Source organism: Mus caroli, chromosome 3 (genome assembly GCF_900094665.2).
Source record: "Mus caroli chromosome 3, CAROLI_EIJ_v1.1, whole genome shotgun sequence".
NCBI lineage: Eukaryota > Metazoa > Chordata > Mammalia > Rodentia > Muridae > Mus > Mus caroli.
The window spans coordinates 47,882,872-47,898,859 of NC_034572.1; the positions used below are offsets into that span (position 1 = coordinate 47,882,872).

At 40.0% G+C, this 15,988-nt stretch overlaps 1 protein-coding gene across 4 annotated transcripts in view; it reads left to right on the forward strand.

Moving 5' to 3' along the window:
• Positions 1–15,644, forward strand: part of Trpc4 (transient receptor potential cation channel subfamily C member 4) — a 161,784-nt gene extending 146,140 nt beyond the window's left edge. For 2 of the 4 annotated variants that reach the window (XM_021157250.1, XM_029475582.1), the window contains 3 exons: positions 12,692–12,733; positions 12,841–12,930; positions 14,552–15,580. In XM_021157250.1, the coding sequence (XP_021012909.1) occupies positions 12,692–12,733; positions 12,841–12,930; positions 14,552–15,265 (846 nt within the window). In that variant the 3' untranslated portion in view covers positions 15,266–15,580. Of the gene's footprint in view, positions 1–12,691; positions 12,734–12,840; positions 12,931–14,551 lie in introns of all 4 variants that reach the window. The other 2 variants (XM_029475583.1, XM_029475584.1) reach the window with 2 other exon arrangements.
• The last annotated feature ends 344 nt before the right edge of the window (positions 15,645–15,988 follow it).

Genomic DNA, 15,988 nt, shown 5'->3' on the forward strand with positions numbered 1-15,988 from the left:
GCCCTCTTTCTCTTCTACCCTGATTTCTAGCTTTTCTGCAATTGCAACAGTGATTTATCTGTGGCATATCTAACACTTTGTCTCTTTCTCCCTCTGAACTGTAGAGTCCATGAGGAAAAATGCATGCTGCAGTGTCTTCAAGTCCTAGTGTCTAGCACTGAATCCATCACTTAGGATGATATTGGCTGTTGGTTTACCAGTTATAGCCTTTATAAGTCTTCATTAGATCGGTTAACTTCAGTCCTATGGCTGTGGAGAGACTCCATGACTACTAAAACTCATATAAAAGAAAGCATTTAATTTAGGATTGTTTATAGTTTCAGAGGTTCAGTCCATTGTCATCACGGCCCAAAGCATGGTGACAGGCAGGCAGACGTGGAGCTGGAGAAGTAGCTCAACAATTCTGGATCTGGATCTGCAGGCAGTGCGGAGAGAGAGGGTGGGGGTCAGGGCTGGAGATATCTTTGGCTTCTGATATCCCAAAGCCCAACCCCAGTGACGGGATTCCTCCAACAAGACCATACCCACTTCAACAAGGCCATATCTCCTAATCCCTGTCAAACAGCACCACCCCTTAATGACTACCTATTCAAAGATATGAGTCTATTTTAGTCCATTCTCTTTTAAATTACCATATTTCACTCCCTGGCCCCCATAAGCTTATGTCCATATCATAATGCAAAAGTACATTCAGGCCAATTTCAAAAATCCCCATAGTCTGTCACAGGCTCAACCCTGTTTAAAAGCTGAAAGTCTCTCTGAGACTCAAAGCAATCTCTTAACTGTAATCCTCTGTAAAATTAAAAACCAGATCACACACTTCCAATATACAGTGGCACAAAATATGCATTATTCTTCCAAAAGAGAGGAAAGTGAGCATTCTGAAGTAACACTGGACCAAAGAAAGACCTAAAAAGCAGCACAGCAAACTCCAAACTCTGTATCTCCATGCCTGATGTCAAAATACTCTCCAGATCTCCAACTCCCACCAGCTTTGTTAACTGCAACACAATTATCTCTCTTGGGATGGTTCCACACTTGGTCCACAGCTTTCCTCAGGAAGTGTTCCACAGCTCTGCATCTCCAACATTCTTGGGGGCTCTAGTGAAATCCAGGATTCACCTACACAACTTGATGCAAGAGAGGACTCTATGCAAGGGCACCCCTGACATATGCCTAGCCTCGTTGGCTTTCCTTAGTCTAAGAGGGAGATTCCATTACCTATTTCTTGTATCCAAAGCTGCCAAGTTCTGCTGCTTTCTGGGGCTGGAATTTGGCCACGTCTTTCAAATACATTTTGATCAGGGTCTGTTTTCAGTGGTTTCCTTCACAGTGTAAGCTTTCCTTTACTTTTCACCAGTTGGAAGCATATGTGTGGGGTCTTGCCCTGAGGTGACCTCTTCCTTTTTCTCTTTTAAGATCAGATTTTGCTTTAAACTTTATTTATCTCCTTGAGCACTGGAGTTATCTCCATTATATTTCTTGATGCTCCTTTTCCCCTCAAACTATACATTTACTTTCTGTTTTCCTTGCTCAGTTTGCTTTTTTCTATTATAGATTTCCATTAAGACTGGCCATCAATAACCATGAGACACAGCCCATACTAGGCTGTCTTGAAATCTCCTCTGCCAATGCCATTAATCCAAAATTCTTCAGTTTATCCTCAGGCAGACATTTTGAAAAATGACAAGATAGAGCCACATTTCTTGCCAAAATATCACAAGAACAATCTCTAAGCCACTTACTAAAATTCTTTCTGAAACCTCATGAGCAGGGCCATCATTGTCTACACTGCTCTCAGCACCACTGTCTTCCCTGCTCCTATGACAATAGCACATCAATCCTGCTTAGAACATTCAACTGCTTTCCTAATCTAAAGTCCCAAAGCCCACCTTTCACCAACAGCAAGCATGGTCACAGCAATACTCTATTTCCTAGTACCAACTTCTGTCTTAAAGTTGTCCTAAAGACCATGCATGCAAATATATGAGTGTATGGGGTCATTACTACTCAAACCACCAGAGGCCCTGGTATTCTGAAATGCCAGATTCTATTTGGCCCATTGTACTAGTAAAGTCTTTGAGCTGGATTTTTCAGTTCCAGCTTCCTTTCAGCTTGAATTCTCCTTAATATTTCTGTCTATTTAAAGAATTCGATTTTCAAATGCTAAATTGACTTTGTCATTTCATTTAACTGTATGTCTATGTTTTCTTGAACATCACTTAGGCATTTATTGCTACTTTCCTTAAGTTCATTGGAGTGTTTGTTCTTGTCTTTTAAACGTCTTTATTTCTTTGAAGCGTATGAGTTTATTTTAAAATCTGTGTCCTGTGTTATTTTAAAATCTGTGTTCATCCAGGTCATTCTCATTGGAAACCATTTCTATAGGAGTCGTTGGTTGGGATGAAGGACATGCGTTCTTGTTGGAGATCAATTGTATAGGAGTTTGGTTGGAGGCTAGGACATAATGTCTTGGCCTTTCCTATTGTTTTTGTTTTGCAATGTGACCTGGGCATGTGGACTTCTTTCATGTGTCTAGTCTGAGAGACTTGCCTGTGTCATGTTGGGCTAATGTGACAGCCGTATATCTTGAGGTAGCTTTAGGAGTGTGGAGATGGCGTGAGTATGATTAATCTCGAGGGAACTCACCAAGAAAAGTGTGCAGAAGCTGTTAAAACTAGAAACAAGACCTGGATTGTGGTTCTGGCACTGGCAGCTGAGGGCCTTCCCCCTTGTCCTTGACTACACACTCTCACAGCTTGTGATTAGCTTTCACAGGCTCTCTCCTACAGAGAGTGCCATGGATTGTCCATTCAACCCAGTATCAATTCTAAGTCCAATGAGAAACTGACTGGCATGAGAGTCGCTGCTTAGGAGAGGCGATTTTGTTTGCTTCTATATACTATGCGCTCTGAGCTTGAGGAATCACAGTTGGGGAATATAAGTGACCTTACAATCACAGCTGGATCAGAAAAGTAACATAAAAAACCTCTTAGTAACTTGCTGCCTTTATCAGTGATTTTAAGAAAGAGTAGAAATCTTTTACTCTAAATGTTTGATTTGCCCACTAGGCTGCATTAAATTCAAATAATCTTTAAAATGTTGTAGAATAATGAACAGAAAAAATCTTTCAGGGATCACAGTAAGCAACAATGGCAAGTGTTCCAACAGGTCAGTAACTCAGCTAGAATTTGAGGTGTAGATGAGGTATGGAGATGGGGCCCCATTCTTGAAGGCATCTGTGAGGAAAGTACAGCAGTGAAGACACTACAATAATATCTGCTAAACAAACTAATCAATATGTTAATGTGGTAATATACAAGATGCTATACAAACAATGCATGCAATGACTGGCATTGTATGTAAAATATGTGTAAAATGTTTTCTGGAATGTGCACTTTCAGATTTCTCCTTTCTGGACCAAAATTTATTTGCTGCATTTCAATGTAAGAAGTTTTTAGAGGCAGGATCACATTATATAGCCCAGGCTAGCCTGGAACACTCAGAGATGCACCTGCCTTTGCATCTCCAGTACTGGGATTAAAAGGATGCACCACCACACCTGACTAAATTTCTAAGATTATTTTAAACAGTTCTTCAAGAGGAGAAGACAGCAATGATCATGTTACTTTAGTCAATATGGCCTAGTACATTGCTTCACATACAAGTGTTTTAATTTTGAAAAACAGAAAGTCCATGAGTTCATGGAAATGTGTCTTTCGCATTTATATTTTAGGCAAATCAGGGGGAACCTGGGGTTTTAATATGCCCATGAAACTTGTTATAACCTACTACACTCTCATCTTAATACTATATCCTCCTGTTTTGTCCACACAAAGGCTAGAGGACCATTCTCAGAACTGCCTTTCTGCTGTCTCCAAAGCCCCTCACTGGCAGCCATTAGTCTATGGCACCTCCAGTTCTTAGGTGCAAGGAAGGTCTTGAAATTCATTTAGACATCCTCCCTTCTAAGCACTGAGGAACACAAACCCTAGTTTGCTTCTGAAGTCAGAAAAGGGTTAGTTCTTTCAAGGTGCACGGTCACAGATGCATGACCACAGATGACATCCAGTTTTCTGTTAAAGGACCAAGTCCTACTTTTCAGAAGGAGACCTTAAATGGTGTAAGTTCCAGAGTTTTCTTGGCTATAGATTACTGTCCTCAAAACACAAAATTCTTCTGATTCTCTATTTTTAAATTTACATCTTTGGCTCCAATCTGATGCACAGCAAGATAATTTAAGCTAATTAGCCACAAACTTATTTTTTTCTTTTGCAATATACATTTTTTCTAACCTTTTATTGTGCATGCTTTAGTGATTTGAAAATTTATGTCAAACCAAATCTTCTGAGTCATACGTGCATCCTCCACCTTCGTTGCAGCATCAAATAGCTCTTATTCTCTCCCCTTAAGGGTCTTAGGTAAGCTTTATCCCAACCAAACTCAGAATTTTGTCTTTTTCTACTCTCTAAAGGTGTAATACTTTGGCTTACTTTGTGAACTCTTAATTGTGGTATGAGTGTCTCTCTCTCTCTCTCTCTCTCTCTCTCTCTCTCTCTCTCTCTCTGTGTGTGTGTGTGTGTGTGTGTGTGTGTGTGTGTGTGTGACATTATCTGTATAGTTTGCCTTTATCTACAAAACAAAAAGGGCATGAACTCATTGTAAAACTGGCCCAGAAAGGTAGTTCAGTGGTGAAAGGTGCTTTCTGCTAAGCCTGAAGAGCTGGACCCACATGGTAGAAGGAGAGAACCAACTCCTAAAAGTTAGCCTCTGACCTCTGTACACATGCTATGGCACATGTGTTCACACACATATATACATGCACACACAAAATACATGCATGCGGTTTCATTTTTTAAAAAAGGTGGTTGTCAGACTGTAGAAGAGTTAATGAGGAAAAAGGGTGCAAAGTCATTGCTATTGCTGTAAGGTCACTCAGCTGTGATGTCACTCATGTTTGGCCAACCTCTGTGATAATTTACTGCATGGACACTAGATCTTTAGAAAACAACTTCTTTACTTTATCCAGTTTCTCATGATCCCTTGGGGACAAAAGCAAGGGGAGTGGGGTGACAAATAGGTCCTTTGTTTCTCAGTGTACTTGGCTTCCCATCACCCTCTCTTATTCCCTGGAAAGTCTGAGGAATGCACAACAGGGTTTTGTGTTTCACACTCAGCTTTTGATTTTTCAGTGAGGCCTTCAGAGATTTTGAGCAACTATATCTTAAAGCCCTGCTTTAAACAGGCAGTTTTGAATTATGATCTGACCCACAACATGTGTAAATTTATGCCATGCTTTTAAAAAATTCACAATTCAGCCAGAGGTGAGTATGGTCTTCGAGGCATTCTCTCTAACCTTCCTACTGTGGTTTGCTTAGAAAGTCTTGTCACCCATAAGTTGTGTGAATTCACACTGCTGGTCATTCAATTCACATTCTCAGAAAGCACCTCGAACCACAGCTCTTCTTGGGTGTGACTGCCCTGGTTACTTTCCAGGAGTCATTATTGCTCAGTTCATCTTGTTCAAGCTTCCTGGCAATAGTGATTTAGTCATCCTGAAAACTCATCAATTCATGGTTTGTCTTAACCTCAGACTTCCTCTGATGGATAATTGATATTTTCAGGTAAATCAACCTTTCCCTTGATTACTTTATGCAGGAAAACAAATGATGAAGAAATGTTTTTTTGTTGAGCAAAACCTTTATGAAGGAAGTGCACCCCTTATTGACAGATGTTTTTTTTTTCCCCTAGGCAATCATAAAAATCCCACAGAAAGGCCAATTACTGAGAATACACTAATCAAATAACAGCAAAATCACGAGTCTGAGAATTTTGTTTATTGTATGTCTGTGATCTCTTGGAGGTCAGAAGAATGTGTTAGGTCCCCTGGAATAGAGTTGCAGAATGTTGTAAGTTACCATGTTCGTGCTAGAAACCAAACCTGGGTCCTCTGCAAGAGCAGCCAGTGCTCTTAACCATGGATCCATCTCTACAGTCCCCTATCAAATGTTTGTGAGTGCTTTCAGTGGTATTAAAGCTTTAGTCCAGCTTATACCAGAGTCATCTAGAATTCTTTTATAGATTGAAAGTTTAGTGAGAAGTCCCTCTTCAAAGAAAGCATTATGATTTATCTCAGCTTTATAAGCTAAAACTCAATCTCTGTGCTTATTGTTGGAGTGGTTTAAATACATTTAATTAAAGCCCAAGAAGGCTAAAGTACTGCCTCCCCCAAAGCATTGAATTGAAGTGAAACATTCTTAATGCTTCAGACAGGATGGATTTGTAACTGGGATGCATAAGTTAATAGGGCAACATATTAACTCCCCAAACTACCAAATCTTTCATAAAACCATGGCATTTCTTGAGTTTTATATTTTCCACTATGTGATCTTCTCTTCTGTGCATAGTAAAACATGAAGCAGGGTCTCAGGGTCACTCAGTGTCAGCCAGCCTCAGCATGTAGATGAGCAATTAAAGAGTCAGCAGTTGCCACAGAAATACAATTAATTAAGTCAGTGACAAGAGAATTAGAACCTGTGAATGTGCTGCCCCCATCCCCAGCTCCCCATCAGTTGTAAAAGAAGGAAGACAGCGGTCCAGGCCTGCACTTCATCTTTAATGGTAATTTGTCAAAATGTACAGCTCAAGCTTCACCACTCTCCATGGGCTTGACTATGTGTCTTACAGAAAGGACAGCAGCCATCCATGAAAAGCCTGGTTCCCCTGAGTTCCTGCTGGAAGATTTGCTGGGAACGGTTTATTCAACCCGCTTTTTTTTTTTTTTTTTGGTTTGGTTTGGTTTTTTGTTTGTTTGTTTGTTGTAAAATAGTTATTTACATGTAGTTAGTTGAGACCTCACACTAACAATATTTTCTCATCTGACAGAATTAAGATAAGAGCAACATAGGAACACATAACACATGTCATTCTCATCATACACGATCAAGGGCACATGATATAAAAACATTGACCCTGATGTTTGGAATAGGGTATATATTACACATATATATGAATATGGATGTGATATATGTGTGTATATATATGTCATCTGAATATACCTATATTTAAAAAGGAGTCTAAAATTATGACACTTAGTAGTTGAGATTTCTGTAAGAAAGTTTGTGACTTTTGAATAATCTGTAATTCATCCTCTGTACTTTAGCACTTGTGAGAGAAACTACAGCTTCCTTGAAATATTGTGACTTTCCAGAGGCAACTTGGAAACTGAAATAGCCATTGTTTCCTTCTTCTAAACCAAGAGGACTTCATTATCATTTTTGACAGATTTCATTTTTATACATTTGAATTTGCTTGCTCAAAGGGGAGGTGGTATAGGATGTACTTTGTGAATTTGAACTTCAGGAATGAGGCCCTGATCTCTTGGTCTGACAGGATGGCATCTGGGAATCCTGTGTCTTTATTTTAGACATTTAGAACGTGGTCTTATGAAGAGGAATTCACAACTGCGTGCTGCAGTGGTGAGAAAGTGTTTTCTAGAGGACACTAAGTAAATTCTTTTCAAGCAGTGTCAAACTGCAATTTCTGGAGGAACTGATTCCATCCTGCATTGGCCCCTTGCCGTTTTACAGTTCTGAAGGAGAACACAGCAGGCTGCATCCTTAATAGGATTCACTGAGCAGAGGAAAGACTAAAAGGCATAATTCATGGGCCGGGAACTTAGTGACGGACAGAAACCAGAGTGGAAATGAAAGAAAATGACCCTGAACGTTGACTGCAGGGAATCATCGGCTTCTGCAGAAAGTCTGACATTCCACAGGGTAGACCTGGAAAGAATAGAAGCTAAAAAGCCCGCAAATGTCACAGTGCCTTCCCTGGAGCCCCTCTCCTGTTACAAACCTCTCTCTCAGTTTGAGAGAGCCTGTGCAGCTGTTGGAATCTCAGCTTCCCTTGCACAGTCAAGGCTTCTCACGACTTCATTTTCTTCCCATTAGTTCTATGATTCAAATGCCATGGTCTAGCCCAACACATCAGGTGGAACCTGCTTATGCTATATGAGTATATCTTCAGCCTCCACCCTTCCCCCCTCCCTCACCCCCACCCCCATCTTTAATGCTATCCTACCAGGGAACATTACACATGCAATCCAGCTGCATGTAGATTATTGACATGTGTATAACTGATGAAGAGAAGAGAATGACACCACCAAGTGTGTGTCTTCCAAAATACTCTCCCTAGACTCACGCTAAATTAAGTCTTTGATCTTGGCCCATTTTAACGTCAGACAGAGTTGACAACCAATCTAATTAAAAATAAAAGCTACAAAAATGCAACTCTCAACACTGCAAAAGCTTCACAGAAATCTGGTTATCCTCGTTCCCGTAGTGCTTTTAAATTAAATCCCCTGATTACATTATTGTTATAAACACTCCTCAGTCGATTCAAGGTGTGGGTTGTTCCGGTGACAATAATGATACAGTCTCCACTCTAACAATAGTAGAAGGCCCTTGAACGTCAGCAGATCTTTACCCAATAGCAAGGTGACAAATATCCCAAGTATAATTGAAGAAGATCTGATAGATGACATTTAAAGATATCACTAATTGGCAACAATTTATTATGTGTGTTACAAAGGGTATAATGAGTTTAACTATCTTCCTCTCCTTACTTCCAATGTTTAAGTTAGAAATTCCAAGCCCCTAGTACCTTGAAATGTGAACTTGTTGGTAGTATTATTTTTAAAGCTATTTTATTGGGTTCTTATACCTCTCCTTCTCTTCCAACTCTATTCCACCTTAATCCCTTCCAACCCTCCAACACTAGAGAGGAGAGGAAGGTGAGAGGGGAAAGGGGGGCATACCTCTTTCAACAACAAAATGGACTAGTTCCTGCTGATTATGGATGTTATTTTTCTTGAGGTCAGATCAATATTTGGTCTAAGGATATCTCCAGCTCCTTTTTCTTGTTGATTTGCTCAAGAACATTGTCAAACCTCAACAACAGCAACCAGGAGCAGCAGGGGAAGCAGCAGCCGCCCCAGGCTGCCTAGGGGATCTTCCTTTTCCGAGTCTCCAGAATTAAACCATCTGCAGCTGGCAAAATCACGCCCCTGCTAGTACAGGAGGCAAATCATAATCACCTGTTGTGAAGCAGTTTCTTATCCCATACCTGGGATTAAAATAAAAATATATTCACATAACATACCTGAGTTTTTTTTAAAGAAACAAACAAAAAAGTCTATAGTTTACTATAGTTGTATATAGGCTGAGGCCGTAAGGTTCAAGCCATGTGCAGACACAGGCACTGTGTAAAGCTGCACACAGAGCGATGGAGCTTCCAGAACAAAAGTCAAGATCTGTGGCCATGGCCAGAAGCTACAAAGTTCTATACTGCCTGATGCCAGGGCACTATCAAAGAAGTCACACGTCTTCCCATGGCACTTGGTTAATTAAAGATCCAGGTACTAAGGACCACTGACTGCACTGTGCCATCAGAGGTTTCTCATGAAGAGCCTAGACTAACTTTTCCAATACTGTTGCTCTCAGTAACACTTGTCTATCTCGACTTGTCAAAATCCTGGTGCCTGATGTTCAGTCGGAAACCCCACTTCTGGTTACATTCTTGACTCTGAACAATATTATCTCTTCCCCATGTTCACAGGACATTCAGTCTTCGCCACCATGTTTAATGATGGATTTTCCATTATCTGTGTCTTACTCCATCACCTTACAGAGGACAAGCCATTTAAGTGTGCTTATTCAATTTACTATTCAGAAGATTCTGCTTGCCTCTGAAAGAATATTGTCTATATGGATGTGTGGTCACCTAATGGTGTATTTTAAATGGGCTGTACAATCAAATAGCTCTTCTATAGAGACAAAAGAGAATCCGCAGAGATTGCTACAGACCAGTGTATGCAGAGTTACTCATAAAGATCCTGGACTCCTACAATAAATGGTTGACTTCTGAGTTTGACCATCATTCTTGTCCCTAGCTGTATCACTTAAAAGTCAATTTCTCATTCCCACATCTCTTTACTCCAAGGGTATCAGCATCTCATGATCTAGCTTAACAAAGTACTCTGATAAGCATGAAGCACATAAAAATCACTCAAAGAGAAGCAAATGCACTCAAATTATATCTTCTTAGAAGAAATCCAGAGATTGGTCAATTGATGAAGTTTGAGGATTCAGGGATATTTTTAATTCGTGTCAATCACTAATTAATAAGTGAAGAAAGATGAATAATACCAGTGACAGATGCTATGAATCATACCTCTTATTTAATGTCCTAAATTACCCAAAGAGTTTATTTTCACTGCACAATTTTAATGTCCCTCTGGGATATAATCAGTTTTATCCACATCTAATCTTAACTCCATATTCTTAATATTGTAATACCACTGCCCACTTCAAATGCAGACAATAGGGACAGATTCATAAAACTAGAGGCTAAAACAAGGGTCTGTGCTGAGTCACTAGGGAAGGGCATAGATGGGCTGAGGAGTGCACCCTTCATGCACATCACTAGGTGAGTGTGTTGGTTCAGATTCCCCCTTTCTTTAAGAAAGTGGTTATCTCATCTCTAGCAATTATGCTGACATTAAACAGCTGATATAATATCCCGAGGCTAAAGGGTATTGTGTAATTCCCAAGGAGATGGAGATGACAATCAGTTCACACAAAGTAAACCTTAAACCTCACCCACGGAATATAACCCCTCAGTTAGCTAAGTGAGCTTTTCCTATGCCTTTCCTTTTCTCTGACAAGCTTTTTATATTTGTTAATTTTTTCCCCAAGCCAATATATTATGTTTCACTTTAAACTACGTACTTTATTCTCTTGCATATTTGAATTTAAAATGTTGACTATGGATTTTAGGGAAGGTTCTAGAACTTGAAAAAAACCCTCTGTACATTTTAATGTTTAAATGCACCATGATATCTTTGTTTATCACTCATAACTCTGAATCTATCAACCCTAATCTCAGTTTAATGCTCACTAAAGCTCAACTATGACCTCAGGCTTCTTTTGACATTATCTTACTGAATTTAGAAAGATTCTAAAGCCAGAGAAGGTAGACCAACTGAATTGGTTCTATAGTAAATAAAGGGTCTATATACTTAAAGTATCTTGGAAGTCATTGGTTGATGTTGAATACTTTTTAGTGAATGTTAAAGATACATACATACATACATACATGCATGCATGCATACATACATACATACATATGACTCATTTTGTGCTTCTCTTTATTTTAAGCAATGTCACGGGGTCTGGAAGGCCACTGTCTTTTTCTAGAAATGTTTTTTCTCTTGGAATTTATCTTGGGTTTTGTTTCATCAGGAGGTAGACACCACCCCCATCTGGTGGCCCAGCCATAAAACTTCCATGCTACACTCTTCCAGATGGTCTAATTTTCTAGTTTTCTTGTTGGCAAATACCTTAATCATAGAGAGAACTCAGTTCGCATGTAGTGAACGATGTTTTTTGGTAATTAGTGGCTTTAGGAATCAAAGCACCGCCTTTCTTTCTTCCTGTAAATCACTGCTTTTCTTGAAACACAGACATTGCTTAGGCTCAGTAGAATAGAATTTTGACTTTTAATATATATATTTTTAAAATATCATTTTATATTTATGCACTGCTCTTTCTAAAATTCTATCTTATCAGCCTATGGTTAAACATTTACTAGGGAATAAGATCAAAAGCCTCATTAGAAACTAAGAACTATTATTCCCTTAGCTTCTCAAAATACACCAAATTAATTCCTTTATTACAGAAATGTTTTTACTTGGGTTGACTTTTTTCAGTGTTCTTTCTTAAGAATCAATGCCGCTGCTTATTAAAATTGCATTATGTGGGGTCACCATAGACGGGTTTCTATTAATGCTTTTAGAATACTTATGAAAGGTGAAAATGTAAAATTTTAATCTCATTTGTTGTTTAACTCAGTTTTTAATGGACTTTGTTCACCATCAGCCATCTTCTCTCCATTCTGTACAAAGAAGCTGATATAGTGTGCAGACCCACCTAAAACATCTCAGTCTTCCAAGAGGTAGCAGAGTTGGGAGCTTGGTGGGTATGACGCAGTGGGAGGAGTCAGTCACACTCCGGCTTCCCTGGGTGCTGTCTCCAAAGCCACAAGGTGAAAGGTAGCTGAAAGCCACATTCGCTACCTTGAAAACCATAGGTTTAACTAGTACCCTGGCTGGTTTTATTAAATCGCTTCTAACTAAAACAGAAAGTTTCTTCAGCGGATGTGCGACTGCAACTGGTGCAAGTTCACCGTCCTCCAAGATCTCAGATTATGTATTGTTATTTACAGTGACTGATTTTCTATATTTTTCTGTGCTGATATTTATGGGAAAATGCTAATTCCATTTGCTATTTCTTCCCCTGGTTATTTCCTGTCTCTGCCTTCAGTATTTCTAGGGATGTTGGGTGTGTATCCAGTATGGTCAGTTCATTCTCTCACAGCCCTGCAGCCTATCCCAGGACCCCATTTCTAGCACTGTTAATTTATTCTGCTTTAAGAGTCCTATACGTTATAGACTTGTGCCTTTTCACTTTAGTTCATTGATTCTTTGTGTGTGAAACCTCTCTGTGACTATGGCTCATTGCCCCCACTTTGGTGATAAAAGACAACAAGAACAGTCTTATCTGCAAAAGCGATAACTTTGAGGATAAAAATGTATCTATATAACCACCGGAGAATATCCTTTCCTTTTCAGCGGCGTGCTGCTGATAACTTGAGAAGACATCACCAATACCAAGTAAGTAGTGCTTGTGTTTGCTCCTGAAATGGCCATTCAAACGAAATGCAGATCTGACTCGGTACAGAAAGTGAATCCGTGCACTGAATGTCAATCCTGTCATTCAGGAGGTGATGAGGAACCTGGTGAAGCGGTACGTGGCAGCCATGATCAGAGAGGCAAAAACCGAAGAAGGCTTGACAGAGGAGAATGTCAAGGTAAAGCTTCGCCTTCATCGCGGAGGCAGCGTGTGGAGACAGCATGTGGAGGCAGCATGTGGAGGCAGCCTTTAAGGCCAGATTTACAAACCTAGCCATGCCTCCTGTGTTTTAAATTAAACTTCCATGGAACTAAGTGAAAGGGCAGACAGACAAACAGAAAAACAACAGCAAAGTAGAGAAATTTCCCAAGTTGCTTTGAAACATCTTTAGCCCACACTGTCAAGGGGGCTTACCTTAGTGGCAAGGAAACCCCTAGTCCCTGGTCGCATTCTGATCCATGTCCCCAATCCCTGCTGTGCCATGTGAGCTTCTCATTTGTATGTCAGCCTGATTTCTAAAAATTGGAAGCATTTACTAACCAATCTACTACCAATAGCACAAGCTTCCTGGGTCTCTGTGGTTCCTTGGGGGCAGGAATATAAAGTTTTCATTAATTGCAAGTTATAAGCTTAGTCTTTGAACTTGATTTCCAACTTTTAAAGTTTTGTGAGAGGAAATAAGTGAACATAGGCAATGGTATTTTAACGTTAAATGTGAATTGATTCTTTGATTTTTACATGGCCGTTCATAAATTTCGGAGGAATTCTTTCAGGTTAATGTGATTTTACAGATAAAACCAAAGCAATGAAAGCATCAAAGATCATTAGAGAAACAAGAGCTAAACAGTCATTGAGATAAGCAAGGAGAGGAGCTGCCAAACAGACAGCACAGATTGTCAATTAAATAGACTCCAAAGTATTTTTCTGCAACCATAAATCTCAATTATGAGGCTAAATACTTCCCTTTGTCCTGGAAGACAGTGTGGCTCTGGAGTAGAAGAGAAGCTAAGAAAGAGGTTTTCCAATGAAATAAAAAAAAAATATATAGGAATCTAGGAGCCTTGTGTGAACGAGAGCCAGGACTTCTGGACCCAATGGTTGGTCTAAGCCCCCGCAGAAGGTATTAAGAACAGAGGCAGTTTCTCAGAAGGCTAAGGTTCATGTTATTTTTACTTTGCACATCCTTTTCAGAGGAAAAAAAAATTATTGCATTAAAACACGTGACCCCAGGACCAGGAAGTGGTTTGACAGTTAGAAGCAGACTCCAGAGAGGAAGTATTTAAAATCACTGTCTCCAAGAAAGTAGACAACCCACCGAACAGTGACAGAGAGCACAATCCATTTTGTTTCTTTTTCTGTTACACTTAGAAGATTTCCCAGCTGCTTTTCTCATTGATGTCACAAAACACTAAAGAGAAGCAACTCAAAAAAGAAAAGATTTCCTTTGCCTCATGGTTTGAGAAGCAATGGTCCCTAGTGGCAGAGAAAGCAGAGTGGAACAGTTCATCTCATGGCAGCCAGGACTAGCACCACTGATACACCCAGAAGCATGTTTTAGGGATCTCTCTGCTCTGTCATGTTTGACATAAAGAATAACCATCATACTAGAATATAAAATACCAATAGGGAAATTAATGACACCAGGTATCAGAGTCAGAGCCTGAAATTCTAAGTAGAATCCCAGGAGGACAGAACCCTGCGACTTCAAAAGGGGCAGGACCATTTCAGACAGCTCTATGAAATTAGGAAATGATGTTTCCGTAAGTCAGCACCTAATGTGTCATTTGGATTTTATTCAGGAACTAAAGCAAGACATTTCTAGCTTCCGCTTCGAAGTTCTGGGATTGCTCAGAGGAAGCAAGCTCTCTACAATACAGTCAGCCAACGCGGCGAGTTCAGCGGACTCCGACGAGAAGAGCCAGAGCGAAGGTAATGGCAAGGACAAGAGAAAGAATCTCAGCCTCTTTGATTTAACCACTCTGATCCACCCGCGGTCGGCAGCCATTGCCTCCGAGAGACATAACCTAAGCAATGGTTCCGCCCTGGTGGTGCAGGAGCCGCCCAGGGAGAAGCAGAGGAAAGTGAATTTTGTGGCTGATATCAAAAACTTCGGGTTATTTCATAGACGGTCAAAGCAAAATGCTGCTGAGCAAAACGCAAACCAAATCTTCTCTGTTTCAGAAGAAATTACTCGTCAACAGGCGGCAGGAGCACTTGAGCGAAATATCGAACTGGAATCCAAAGGATTAGCTTCACGGGGTGACCGCAGCATTCCTGGTCTCAATGAACAGTGTGTGCTAGTAGACCATAGAGAAAGGAATACGGACACTTTGGGTTTACAGGTAGGCAAGAGAGTGTGCTCCACCTTCAAGTCGGAGAAGGTGGTGGTGGAAGACACGGTCCCTATTATACCAAAGGAGAAACACGCCCACGAGGAGGACTCGAGCATAGACTATGACTTAAGCCCCACGGACACGGCTGCCCATGAAGATTATGTGACCACAAGATTGTGACCCTTGGAGGAGTGTTTACCATACCTATACATATTTTCCATAGTTCTCTGGGCAGGCAAAATGTTTGAAATCCCATTATCAAATGCTAATTTCCACTTTCTAATGTTTATCTGTTGTGGCATAATAACCTGTAATGTGTTTGAACAAAGCAGAGATAACATGAACCCTCCTCTTTTGTAGCCTTCTTTTGCTTTCACTGTTTATTTTACAAGTGTTTCTGTTAAATAAGCGCACCTTTTATCCTTGTACTGTTACAATAACCCACAGAAAATTTTTAGCCATCTTTTTCAATTAAAACCAATGCAATTGTTTTCACGTGGTAAGTGACTCCTACCATAGATATTTTTATATGCAAAACAGTGTATGTTGAAATAATACACATTAGACACTTTCATAACTTGGGGGGTGGGGATTGTTAGAGGTGATTGCTCACTGAAGACTTCCATCCATCTTTACGTAATAATTTAATAAGCAACCATTACCAAGTTACTTCTTCTGGACATGCAATATAATTATCAGACACAATTATTAAAATGAGAAAGCATCTACCCATAGGATTCCATTCCAACCCTCTATTACAAAAAAAGCCTGAAATAGTTTGGAGATCTTTTAGGCTATACTTCCAATAGTGAAATAGAGTTTTGTCTTGATGATTGACAATCTGTGTTAGCATTTTGTCATCAAATTCACTCACACCCCTGTGAGCATCAGAGGCAGCTACTT